This window comes from Cervus canadensis, chromosome 31 (assembly GCF_019320065.1).
Source record: "Cervus canadensis isolate Bull #8, Minnesota chromosome 31, ASM1932006v1, whole genome shotgun sequence".
NCBI lineage: Eukaryota > Metazoa > Chordata > Mammalia > Artiodactyla > Cervidae > Cervus > Cervus canadensis.
Genome location: NC_057416.1, coordinates 37,971,408 through 37,984,660, shown reverse-complemented (window position 1 = coordinate 37,984,660; position 13,253 = coordinate 37,971,408). Strand labels below are relative to the sequence as shown.

The 13,253-nt window shown below is 46.3% G+C and overlaps 1 protein-coding gene across 2 annotated transcripts in view; it reads left to right on the top strand.

Moving 5' to 3' along the window:
• The window catches only part of RARB (retinoic acid receptor beta), a 444,609-nt gene that overhangs the window by 290,714 nt on the left and 140,642 nt on the right, over positions 1-13,253 (top strand). For both annotated transcript variants that reach the window (XM_043454580.1, XM_043454581.1), the window contains exon 2: positions 5,014-5,162. In XM_043454580.1, the coding sequence (XP_043310515.1) occupies positions 5,014-5,162 (149 nt within the window). The remainder of the gene's footprint in view (positions 1-5,013; positions 5,163-13,253) is intronic.

Here is a 13,253-nt window from a genome sequence, read left to right as displayed (position 1 = left end):
CCCTGACAGCCAGTCTGATGTGCAATTTGGGTGATGCCCTGGAGGCTGCAGTTGTTGGGGAGGCAGCCACCGGCCAAAACTGCACAGGACAATAGGTAAGCAGGGAAATAAAGGAAAAGCAGGTCCGGATGAGTCCTCAAAGGCTGCTTTTCCCCAAACTGAAATCCCCACAGGATGGCTGGAGGGCTGGTGTTTTATTGAATGACAACCAGCCTCTTTCTCCCCTCTGGGAAGTCTAAAAACTGCGTTCTCTGGCCTGCCTGACATCGCTGAATGAGTTAACACAGGACATGTTGTCTGCTGAGCCTGCAGAGTTTTTGAGCAAAAATTTTATCATTCCATAGACTGATTGTGCTTGCCCGGAATAAGTAACAGAATGTTTGAGGCCTCTCAAGGGCATTTGATGAATCTAACTCTCATTTAAAGGGACTAATAGATTATTGATTTAAGCAGGATGACAGGGAGCAGATCAATGGCCAGGCACTCGGTAGCTATCTTCAACACCAGAACTAAGGGAGCTGTGGGCTGCCCACCCGGCCCGTTCCCCGCTGTCTTCTCTGCGGTGGAAATAAAGGGGGAGCACGGGAGAAGAGGAGCACTAATAAAACTTGGCCAAACTTACGTTTTTGCTGTGTTACTGAAAAAACCAGAGATTGCCTTGAAGTTCAAATCCGCTTTTATATTGATGCCATATCCTTGTTGTAATTCTAGAGCTTGTGTTGGCTTGTTTGCTTAAAGCCAGCTTTGGCAGGCTGACGGACCACTGAGATTTTTCTTTTTTGCTTCGTATTGTTCTCAGCCTGGTGGGCCACATGGAGGACGTGAGAGACCAGTGATTATCCAGTTTGAGGAGATGTTTGACTGTATACAGTCAGTTAATTCTTTACCACCAATGGGAATTTTTTTCCAAAGATCATTGTTTCTTGTGACATATAAGTCTTTTCTATTTATGTTTGTGTGGGATGCATGCATGGCATTTGTAGGATTCGCATTGCAAACCGCAGCAGAATCAATTCATTCTTCAAAACAGCCTGGTCACCTCCTCTGGGAAGACTCCCATGATTTTTCTGAGCTGAATAAGGCTTATATAGCCCTCTCTGATATGTCATTTATCTGTGGTTCCCAAACTGCTGCAATTTGGATTCACCTGGGAATATTTTTTTAAAAAGCGCTGATGCCTGGCTCCCACTCCCAGGCATTCTGGCGTAATCGGTCATAGATACAGCCTAAGCACTAGGAAGTTTTAAAGCTCCCCAGGTAGTTCTAACATACAGCCAAGTTCGAGAACCACTGTATTATATTTCTAATTGTTAGTTTACTCTATATTGGGCCAAAGTTGTCAGGGCTAAGGGATTACACCATGTACCGTCCGTAGCATATAACATACGCTTGGCATGTTACAGCCGCGCAGGGAATTAAACAATTAAACACATGAGCATCCGGTGTACAAATACGGAAAAGTTCATAGCACTGCTGGTGAAGTCACCACAGGGTTAGGAGAAGTCCACAGCATTCACTATTGATTGCTTCCAAATAGAACGTTTTCATCTGTACAACTGTTCAGAAAAAGACTTCTGATTCAGTCTCTGGTTATAAGTGACTCTCCTCCACTGGAAAGGCTTTTCCTGACCTTTTTATAAAATGTCTCAGGATTTTGAGGTCGCTCCCCTTTCAGGTGCCCTGCCAAAGATGCTTGGGATTGGATTGCCTGCAGTTCTGTTTCCTCTCTTTGGGAGGGAGAGATGCTGGATGCTCTCAACACATGAATTTGAAGCAGCGTATTTATGGAAATTACACCCACTTCCAAAATTTAGGAGGCAGCTCTGACAGCTGAGTCCAGCCCTAGCAGAAGTCTATTTACAACTTTGCTAAACGAGCCAGATTAACTGTTCTACATGAGCCAGTGGGACGTTAAAATACGCTCTCCCCACACTGCACGCAACTCAGGGTTGATGGTCGTGGTGAGGACCCAGCTTGGTCCCTTGAGGGGAAGTAAAGACACACAGATAAAACCAATCAGAAAGTTCTGGGAGGCACTTAGGGGCGGACTCACTCCCATTGATATCTAGGAGTGTAAGTGTAAGCCCCTCTAGAAACAACAAAATAACCATACCTTTTGAATTAATGATTCTACTTCTGAGAATTTATCCTAAGGACATAGTCAGAGATGTGCTGAGATTGGCTACGAAGATATTCATCATGATGGAATGTTTTGTGGGAAAGAATATTTATTGACAATGAAACAAACTCATGACACAGTAAGTTAAACAAAGTTGCAAACAGAATCTACAGTGTAATTCCACTTTTTAGAATAAACCAAAAGCATTTACATTCACGGTGAAATGTTTTGAGGGACAGATGCCAAGATAACAGTAATTTTCTCTGAGTGAAAGGATTCTGGGTAATTCTGTATGGGTTTATTTTCTTAGATTTTTTTCTCCTCCCGCCCCCCCCCAACCCAGGGCTCCAGAAGCTTTTAATTTGTTAACTTCTTTGAAATCGGGCTGTGTCTCACAAGCACTCATGGATCATAATTTAATTGGCAGTACCCTGGCTTTCTTAAATGATAATGTGGAATAACTGCATCTTGTAATCAATGGTGACTCAGATCAGTGACACCCAGGAATGACAGTAGTAACAAGGGCAGCAGCAGTATCTTGGGTTTTTTAAAGATTGAAATACAGTTCCTGTCCAATATTGTGTAAGTTACAGAGGTACACTCGATGTACACTATTCACAATTTTTAAAGTTTGTGTTCCGTTTATAGTTATAAAATACTGGCTCTGTTCCCTACGTTGTATCCTTGTTATTTTTAGTCCTTGTTGTTGTTAAGTTGCTAAGACATGTGCGATTCTTTGTGACCCCGAGACTGTACCCCTCCAGACTCCTCTGTCCATGGGATTTCCCAGGCAAGAATCCTGGAGTGGGTTGCCATTTCCTTCTCCAGGGGATCTTTCCCAACCCTGAGATCAAACCTGCGTCTCCTGCGTTGCGGGTGGATTCTTTCCCACTGAGCCACCATGGAAGCTCCTTGTATCCTTGTAGCTTATTCTGTATTTGTTTCCCTAGATTTTTAGCGAACAGTGGTATATCATCTTGTACTGTTTTCTTGTGGATGCCATTATGACTCGTTTGCCTTCGGTGAAGCCGATTAGCTTAGTGTGAGGCATCCTTTTGTATCTGTGGCTTGATAGCTGATCTGATGAGCTTTTGTGACATCTTAAATGGTGACCTTCCTATGCAACATGTGCTGCGATTGTGCCAAGCTACCCAGGGAAGACTATACTAGATTTATCTACTAGACCTGCGCAGCGCTAATGAATTCATTCCAAGATTCTTCTGAATTATGAAAATACTATAATTATAGTTGATTCTCTTCCAAAGGGATAATTAATTACTTTTAAAGGAAGCAAATGAGTATTTGAAAGCTATTTGGTTTCTAATTTTACCATTTAACAACTTAGAGGGGCATTTGGGGCTTGGAATGAAGACAAAGAAGGAAAAGTGGAAAAGCTCATGTATTAATTCATTGAATATTTATCGATTACCCACCTACGATGTGCCAGAACCTCTTGTAGGCCTGGAGCAGAGTTGTAAACAATTCATCTAAGTTCCTTGGTTTTCCCAGACCCATACTTGTGGGGTAGCATGGGCAGAATATAAAATGGTGTGCACAGACATTCTAAATTTAGACTCTAGTTAGGGTGTTGTAGAAAATAAAATGAGATACAGTGACCAAGAGTGGGAAGGGGTCTTTTATTTAGAAAAGCCATCTGTGAGGAGCTGACATCTGCTCTAAGATGTAGGAGAGAAGAGCCACGAGACGTATGAAGGTCTCAGAATTTCCAGATACAGAGAATGCTTGACACCAGAGCTTGGCCTGTTCAAGGGATGGAACAGAAAGCAACTGTTTAGAGGTCAGTCAAGGAGGACGATCATTGCATCCAATGTCATCACTAAGGCACCGTATCACGAAGAGCCTTGCTGAACACATAGCAAGGAGTTTGCTGTCACCAGTGACTGTTGGAGGGCTTTGTGCGGGTTAGGGAGAGGATTGGTCTTAACTTTGCAGCAGCTATCTGACTGTGGGTTTGCAGAATGGACCCGAGGCTAGAAGACAGTGGGCCCAGGAGCCCAGTGCAGAGGCTTCTGCAGCAGCTGAGGTGGGAGATGCTGGCTGATCGCTAGGCTAGCTTCAATCCCTGGTCGGGAAGATCCCCCGGAGGAGGAAATGGCGACCCACTCCCGTCTTCTTGCCTGGGAAATCCCATGGACAGAGGAGCCTGGCGGGCTGCAGTCCAAGGGGTTGCAAAGAGTCAGGCATGGCTGAGCGCGCACACACACACACTGACTCCACTGGCTTGAGCTGGACCCTGATGACCTCGCTTTGTAGTTGGCTCTGACGCGATGCTGATCTGCTGGTCCAAGGGGGACCCTGAAGAGCAAAGATCTCGCCCCCGTTACTGTTCATGACGCTCAGCTCTGGCCCCGCGCTGAAGACCCCCTCCATTGTCGGATGGCTGGCTAGGGCATTGTCTTCCTTTGCCCTGAGGAGACTTACTTTTGGTTAAGTTACTGCAGGGTCAAGCAGGTCATTCCTGAGACTCTTAAATAAACCGGAAGCTGGGGAACCCGAGCCGAAAGAGCCCTGAGTGTGCGGTGTGAGCATCTGACTTTGTGTCCTGGCTCCACCACGGCCCTGTTGGTTTGGGATGAGTCACTGCGCTCCTCTGAGATGCTGTCTCTCTCGAGGGTAAAACGGTGATAACATGACCTCCCTCTCAGTGCCGAAGCGTTCTGCCAGTGAGAGAGACATGCCGGATTGCTTTGTAAACCGCAGAGACCCACGTCAGCGGTAGATTGCCCCTGTGGTGCCCACCCTGACAGCTGGCCTTGTGGGCCTGTCCTGGCGATGTCATAGCTGAAATGGGGGCGGAGGCCTGTGAACCCACTGGGGAAAAAGTAATGAACTGTGTTTTCTCGCTTTTCTCCCTCTCCGCCTCTCCGCCACAGCGATTGAGACCCAGAGCACCAGCTCCGAGGAACTGGTCCCGAGCCCCCCGTCTCCGCTTCCGCCGCCCCGCGTGTACAAGCCCTGTTTCGTCTGCCAGGACAAGTCGTCAGGCTACCACTATGGGGTCAGCGCCTGCGAGGGCTGTAAGGTGAGTTCAGCCCCAGGTCTGGGACGCCTCGACATCTGTCCCGGCCTCTCCAATCAGCCTGGAGGTCTGGGCTGTGTTTGATGGTTTCATTTCTTCCTTATATAGCTCATTAGTTAAAAATGCAGAAACTTCTCCAGATGACTGATGGAAGCCAAATGTTCCAGGGCCCTCAAAATAACCCGTAGCAGTTCTTTTCAGGTAACAAGAGCCTTTTGAAGGCGTCCTGAAAAGCATCACCCTATTTCTCTTTAGAACATGCCGTCTGGTGTCTTTGTAGTTTTATTTTATTTTTAAATATGACTGACAGTCCCCTGAATCAACTTGCAGAGAATCCAAGGTTGAAATTGGGATTTATCTTCTGGCTGTTTCCTCAGCCCTGTGGCCTTTGAATTACAGTTTGATTTTCAGCCTGTGGGGACTTGCTACTGTGTGTGTGTCATAAATTCAGGGGAGCTGGATTTAAAATTCCAGCCTACGGAGTCGTGGAGGCTGAACATGTGTCAGAGACTCTATGGCTGCTTTGAATCAAACTAGACAGTCGTAATCGAGTCCAACAGGCTTAATTGAGTGAAAGAGCTTCTTACTTTTTTTTAAAGAGAGAAAAGAAACAAAGAATGACTTCATAGGCAGATCCAACTCACCCACAGACAGTCTGTCAAAGGATTTGTGTCTGTCTTGCAGCCCTTCGCTAGATACACGGCTTAATTTCTGTTCTCACTGGTGCCAGTTCAGGTGGTTGTTTAATGTGGAGAGTTACAGCCCCCCGGCCCCCCAGCTCCCCACCCCGCAGCCCCCCAGGTGCTCCAAGGCATTTTGTCTTTGGCTGATAAGAGTGAGTACTTACTGTGTGCTCGGGGTCTGTGATAAACCACCCTGAAATGGTATGGCTTTGAGACCACAGCCTTTTCTTTGGTTTGCAACTCATGGGCCAGTGCTCTCGGCCAAGTTCCCCTGGCGGCGTTCGCGTGGACTGGATCAGCTGCAGGTTAGCCAGCTGGCTCTGCTTCTGAGGGTGCTGTCCATTGAGGGGTGGGGGGCTCCCTTCCCGATGGGCTGGCCCCGGTTATTCTCACGGGCAGGGTTCCAGAAGAGGGCACCAGGCTGCTCAAGGCCTCCGGAGGCCCACAGGCGTAGGCTCTGAGCGCTCCTGACACGCTCTGGTGTTGGCCAGAGCAGGTCAGAAGCCCAGCCTGTTAACACAAGAGGTGGGAACATAAACTCAACCTCTCAGCCCAAGGAGTGGCCAAGACACAAGATGAGAGGCGGAAACACAGAGGAAGGACCAATGGGGTCTTTGTGCGTTGCGTCTACCACACTGCGTGTCCGCTGGCCTGGGCATACATGGGGGGGGGGGGGGACCCGGGACCCCAACCGCAGCTGCGACTAACCCACAGCTGGCCACCAGAAGAGCCACATGAGCAAACACCCAAGCATCAGCCCCGCGAGGAGATTGGATGACCCTTCCTTCCTTCTCAAGTCTTTTGAATAAGCATGTATTCGTTTGCAGGGTGAGGCCCGCCTGGGGAAATTCATTACAGCCTGAGGGACATCTCTTTCTCTGGGATCATGTTGGCGTGAAAGGAAGGCCACTTCCTCCCGCAGCCTTAGATAGGGCAGGCACGGCAGTGAGCATGGCAGCCAGCTGGCAGCTGGGTGGAAAGTGAAGCTTTTTGCTTCGAAGTACTGCTGAATGTTGGTAACCCCTCGCTGAACCTACTGAAATTTATCTTGAGATTTGGGAAGGGTTCAGAGAACCCCAGTTCCTTCTGTCCAAGTGTTGTGCAATGCATAAATACATCATTTTCTAGTGCTCATTTGAAAGTTAAATGAAAGGACACTCCTTTATTTCAAAAAAACTTTGTCACCTTCTGTCCAGAAACCTTCATGAGGGCTGTTGTAACTCCGCTCACCTGCTCCCTTTCTGCCCTGGGAAAAGAAATGAGCCCGCGTGTCTTCTTGTGCCAGACCCCAGGGCCCTGCCCACGTGTTAAGCTGTTTCACAATCTCTGAAGGACAAGCTGTTTTAATCAGCTCTTAGTCAGCTAGTTCTCTGACCTCCTGCACAGGATTCTGACTCTTTTTAGGAAAATCCCCAACACAAACAAGGCCTGGACCAGTACAAGCAACTTTGATGAGCTTGGGAAAGCTGTTCAGAGTCCTGCTGGGGTGTATCTTTTCAGTAAAGAACAGTAAGCCCAATAAGGTCAGGTGAGCTGGCCAGCCAGTTGTCCAGCTTAAGGATTAAGCCCACCATAGCTTTAGACTATGGGTGGTCCTCTGAAAGCGAGGGCCGCCTTGCCCCCTGCTTGTTGAGAAAGACTGGTCTGCATTTTGGCTTGCTGGGCAGATATAGTGACAAAATTCATAGAACTGAAAAGCTTAAGAAGCCAAAAGTATGATGTAACCACCAAAGAAAAAATATATAACTTTAAAAAATGAAATAAAACTTTTGTTTTCATTTTAAAAATGACCAGTACAGTGCAGAGTTTATTGTATAAAAAAAAAAATAGAACATTAAAATAACCAGTGTTCTACCCTGGGAGAGAAACCCCTGTTAAACCTGTTTTTCTATTAGTTATATGCACGTTGTTATTTTTGTTTTTTGTTTTTTTTTCACCAGAATAGAATTTTATATTGTACACTGGTTTTGACTTTCTTTTTAAATTTAATAATCTTTCATGACCAAAATGTAAACAACTGCTTAGTTTATAAGGCTATACCGTTAATGTAGTGGTTTATGGTACATCACAATTTATCTAATGAATCCCCTATTGTACAACTGAGGTATTCCCGGTGTTTCTCTACTATAAATAATGCTTTGGTAAATAGCCTTCTTGTTTATCTCTGATAATTTACTTAGGATAAATTAGTAGAGGTGGAATTTCTAGGTCAGTGGCTCTGTACATTTTTAAGGCTTAAAGTGAAAGAAAGTATAAGTGAGGTCGCTCAGTCGTGTCCAACTCTTTGCGACCCCGTGGACTGTAGCCCACCAGGTTCCTCTGTCCATGGGATTTTCCAGGCAAGAGCTCTGGAGTGGGTTTCCATTTCCTTCTCCAGGTTTAAGGCTTAAACAAATTGCCAAAATGCCTTCTAAAAGACATTTATTGGTGTCAGCTCTGTCAGTCTGATAGAGTTAATATTACTGAAGACTATTAGGACTCTCTCCCTTGTAGTAATAATGTAATGAGTCAAGAAACAGCTTCTCAAACAAACCACAGTTTGGTCGTTTATAACGGGCCCCCTGCCTGGTGCCGTTTCAGGCTCCCAGCAGGCAGACCCCAGGGGCCCCCAGCTGACCTGTAAGAGTGGGCCCACCCTCTGCCTGGAGATCAAGGATCGCAGCTCTAGACTGGAAGCCCTTGCTCTAAAGTAGGGTTCCCAAACAGAACCCAATTTATATCTTTAAGAAGGGGTCGCCACAGTGACTCCTGCCTGTCGTGACCAGAGTGACCTTATTGACTGTTGTTTCGGGGAGAGAACCTCTGTCTCCCAAAGGACCAGGTGGCAGAATCAGCCTCAGAAGGTGATGAACGGGCCACGGGCTACCTCTGGGAATGGCCAGAGGCTGCGTGTTGACTTGGCATCACCGTGGCAACATAAGCACTAGCTGTCCCACAGGGATGTCCCGTTTAGGGGATTTCCAGCTAAGCGTTGGCAAATTTTTACAGGGGACAGAGGGTGCATAAAATTTTTACAGGGGACCAAGAGTACATAAAATGAACATGTGGTGTAGTTAGCTGAGGAGGTGTAACAGTATAAAGTTGTAAAGCTGATTTTCAGCTGTCTTTAAGAAACAATTCCATTACTCATAGCTAGAATTTGCGTGAAGTTTTGACCTTCATCACATTTTATATTTGCATACTTGTAGCTTTCAAAGGGCATGGGATCTAAAGTGAGAAGACCAGGATTTGACTCCTAGCTAGGTTGCTTTCTAGTTTTGTGACCTTGGGCAAGCATCTTTAATTCTCTCTGTCTCTCTCTTTTCTCAGTGGGAAAAACAGAGATAATAAGATCACCACCTTGTAATACTGTTGTGAATATAAAATGAGTTACTATGAAGTATGCACTTGGCACATCGTAAGCAGTATATATGCTTACTTACTGTTTCGTACTGTCATTAACGTATTGTGGTGACTTTTGCACACAGTACTGTAACGTCGGTTATGATCCTAGTATTCTTTCTTGTAATGTTCTTTCAGAAATTCCCTGTTCCCTTGTACACAAATAAACACTGCCTCTTTCCTTCAAGACTTAGGTTAAGAGCTAGCCAGTACTTGGAACCTCCACTGATTACACTAGGACAGGAGTTGGCACATTGATTCTGTAAAGAGGAGACAGTAAATATTTTAGGCTTCAGAGGCCGTATGGTTTCTGTTACGGCTACTCAACTCAGCAGTTGTTGCATGAAAGGAGCCATAGACAATATGTAAATAAATAGGCCTGGCTATGTTCCAGTAAAACTTTATTTACAAAAACAGGCCGCAGACCATGTTTGGCCCTTCGGCCTAGTTTCCCGATCTCTGCAAAAGTACATGGTGATACGTCGTATCTCGAGTGTGTGCTTAGCTGCTCAGTCGTGTCTGACTTTGCGATCCTATGGACTGCAGCTCACCAGGCTCCTCTGTCCCTGGGGTTCTCCAGGCAAGAATACTGGAGTGGGTTGCCATGCCCTGCTCCAAAAGATCTTCCAAACCCAGGGACTGAATGTCTCTTATGTCTCCTGCATTGGCAGGCAGGTTCTTTACCACTAGCGCCATCTGGGAAGCCCATCCAGTTTCTGAAACTCAGAAGCTGATGGCCCAAAGCATTCATGCCAAAGGTGGCATCAGCTCTTTCTAGTGGACTGTGGGCCTAGGACAGCTGCGTCCCTTTCCTGCCTGCACGGTCTCCATGGCAACAGCTTCAGGACCACTCTTCCTATCTGTTCCTCCACCCCTCATCCCCGCTCAGCTCCCACCTCCTTATCACCCAGAGCCAGAGATGAGCAGTTTCCTTATAAGTCAGTTACTTCCAGAAACACCTGGCTTGCTTTGGAGACGTTGATGGGATATATTTTATAATCTGTTGTTGTTGTTCAGTCACTCAGTTTGTGTCCGACTCTTTATGGCCCCATGGACTGCAGCACGGCAGGCTTGCCTGTCCTTCACTCTTCCAGAGCTTGCTCAAACTCATGTCCGTTAAGTCTGTGATGCCATCCAACCATCTCATCCTCTGTCATCCCCTTCTCCTCCTCCCCTCAATCTTGCCCAGCATCAGGGTCTTTTCCAATGATCTGGCTCTTCACAACATTACATCAAAGTATTGGAGCTTCATCTTCTGCATCAGTTCTTCCAATGAATATTCAGGGTTGATTTCCTTTAGGATTAACTCGTTTGGTCTCATCTCAAGGGACTCTCAAGAGTCTTCTCCAACACCACAATTCAGTTCAATTCAGTCGCTCAGTCATGTCTGACTCTTTGCGTCCCTATGAATCACAGCACACCAGGCCTCCCTGTCCATCACCAATTCCCGGAGTTTACTCAAACCCATGTCCATCCACCACAATTGCTGCTGCTAAGTCGCTTCAGTCGTGTCCGACTCTGTGCAACCCCTTAGACGACAACCCACCAGGCTCCCCTGTCCCTGGGATTCTCCAGGCAAGAACACTGGAGTGGGTTGCCATTTCCTTCTCCAATGCATGAAAGTGAAAAGTGAAAGTGAAGTCGCTTAGTTGTGTCCAACTCTTAGCGACTCCATGGACTGCAGCCTACCAGGCTCCTCTGTCCATGGGATTTTCCAGGCAGGAGTACTGGAGTGGGTTGCCATTGCCTTCTCCACAATTAGAAAGCATCACTTCTTCGGCATTCAGCCTTCTTTATGGTCCAACTGTCAACATCTGTACATGACTACTGGAAAAACCATAGCTTTGATTATACAGACCTTTGTCGGCAAAGGTCTTTTTAATATGCTGCTATGCTTTTTAATATGCTGTCTAGGTTTGTCATAACTTTTCTTCCAAGCGTCTGAATTTCATGGCTGCACTCACCATCCACAGTGATTATGGAGCCCAATAAAATAAAGTCTGTCTCTGTTTCCATTGTTTCTCCATCTATTTGCCATGAAGGGACAGGACCAGGTGCCATAATCTTAATTTTTTAAATGCTGAGTTTTAAGCCAACTTTTTCACTCTCCTCTCACCTTCATCAAGAGGCTCTTTTGTTCCTTCTCACTTTCTGCCATAAGAGTGGTGTCATCTGCATATCTGAGGTTATTGGTATTTCTCCCAGCAATCTTTATTCCAACTTGTGCTTCATCCAGCCTGACATTTCACGTGATGTACTCTGTGGAGAAGTTGAATAAGCAGGGTGACAATATACAGCCTTGATGTACTCCTTTCCCAATCGTGAACCAGTCCTTTGTTCCATGTCCAGTTCTAACTGTTGCTTCCTGACCTGCATACAGGTTTCTCAGGAGACAGGTAAGGTGGTCTGGTATTCCCATCTCTTGAAGAATTTTCCAGTTTGTGGTGATCCACACAAAGTCAAAGGCTTTAGCATAGTTGATGAAGCAGAAGTAGATGTTTTTCTGGAATTCTCTGGCTTTTTCAATGATCCAGTAGATATTGGCAATTTGATCTCTGGTTCCTCTGCCTTTTCTGAATCCAGCTTGTACATCTGGAATTTCTTAGTTCACATAGTATTAAAGCGTAGTTTGAAGGATTTTGAGCATTACTTTGCTAACATGTGAAATGAGTGAAATTATGTGGTAGTTTGAACATTTGTTGGCATTGCCCTTCTTTGGAATTGGAATAAAAACTGACCGTTTCCAGTTCTGTAGCCACTGCTGAGTTTTCCTTATTTGCTGACCTACTGAGTGCAGAAGCTCCAGTACTTTGGCCACCTCAAGCGAAGAGTTGACTCATTGGAAAAGACCCTGATGCTGGGAGGGATTGGGGGCAGGAGGAGAAGGGGACGACAGAGGATGAGATGGCTGGATGGCATCACCGACTTGATGGGTTTGAATAAGCTCCAGGAGTTGGTGATGGACCGGGAGGCCTGGCGTGATGCAATTGATGGGGCCGCGAAGAGTCGGACACCACTGAGCAACTGAACTGAACTGAGCGCAGCACTTTCACAGCATCATCTTTTAGGATTTGAAATAGCTCAGCTGGAATTCCATCACCTCCACTAGCTTTGTTCCTAATGATGCTTCCTGAGGCCCACTTGATTTCACACTCTGAGATGTGTGACTCTAGGTGAGTGACTACACTGTTGGGGTTATCTGGGTGTTTAAGACCTTTTTTGTATAGTTCTCCTGTGTATTCTTGCTCCCTCTTCTTAACTTCTTCTGCTTCTGTTAGGTCCATACCATTTCTGTCCTTTATTGTGCCCATCTTTGCATGAAATGTTCCCTTGGTATTTCCAGTTTTCTTGAAATCTCTAGTCTTTCCCATTCTATTGTCTTCCTTAGTTTTTTTGCGTCGTTCACTTAGGAAGGCTTCCTTATCTCTTCTTGCTTTTCTCTGGAACTCTGCATTCAGTGGGGTGGATCTGTCCCTTTCTCCTTTGCCTATCACTTCTCTTCTTTCCTCCTCTATTTGTAAGGCCTCCTCAGACAAACACTTTGCCTTCTTGCATTTCTTTTTCTCATGGATAGTTTCGGTCACCACCTACTGTACAGTGTTATGAACCGCCGTCCGTAGTTCTTCAGGCAGGCATTCTGTCTACCAGATATAACCCCTTGATCTTCTGTAGCAGTTAGCTTTTCCTGCCTACCAAAGAGCCTTCATGGTTTTGCCTTAAAACAAAAGACATTTCTGATCGGTTACGATTCTCTGCAGGTCTTCTTGTCTGGGCTGGGTTGGCTTGGGCCAGATGATGCACGTGACCAGGACCTTGACGGCATGACCGGCTCCTCCTCCCGTGAGCCTGGCCTGCCCTTGTTCACGTGGGGTGGACAGGCTTCCATCGTAAGACAGGACACCGCCAGTGTACACACCTCTGGTTACGTCACACTTGCTAGTGTCCCTCCTGCTGCCCAGGCGCGCTTATGCCTGCAGTCAACGGATGGAGAAATGGCCACCACCCCTTGTGGGGAAAAGTGGCCGAGTCC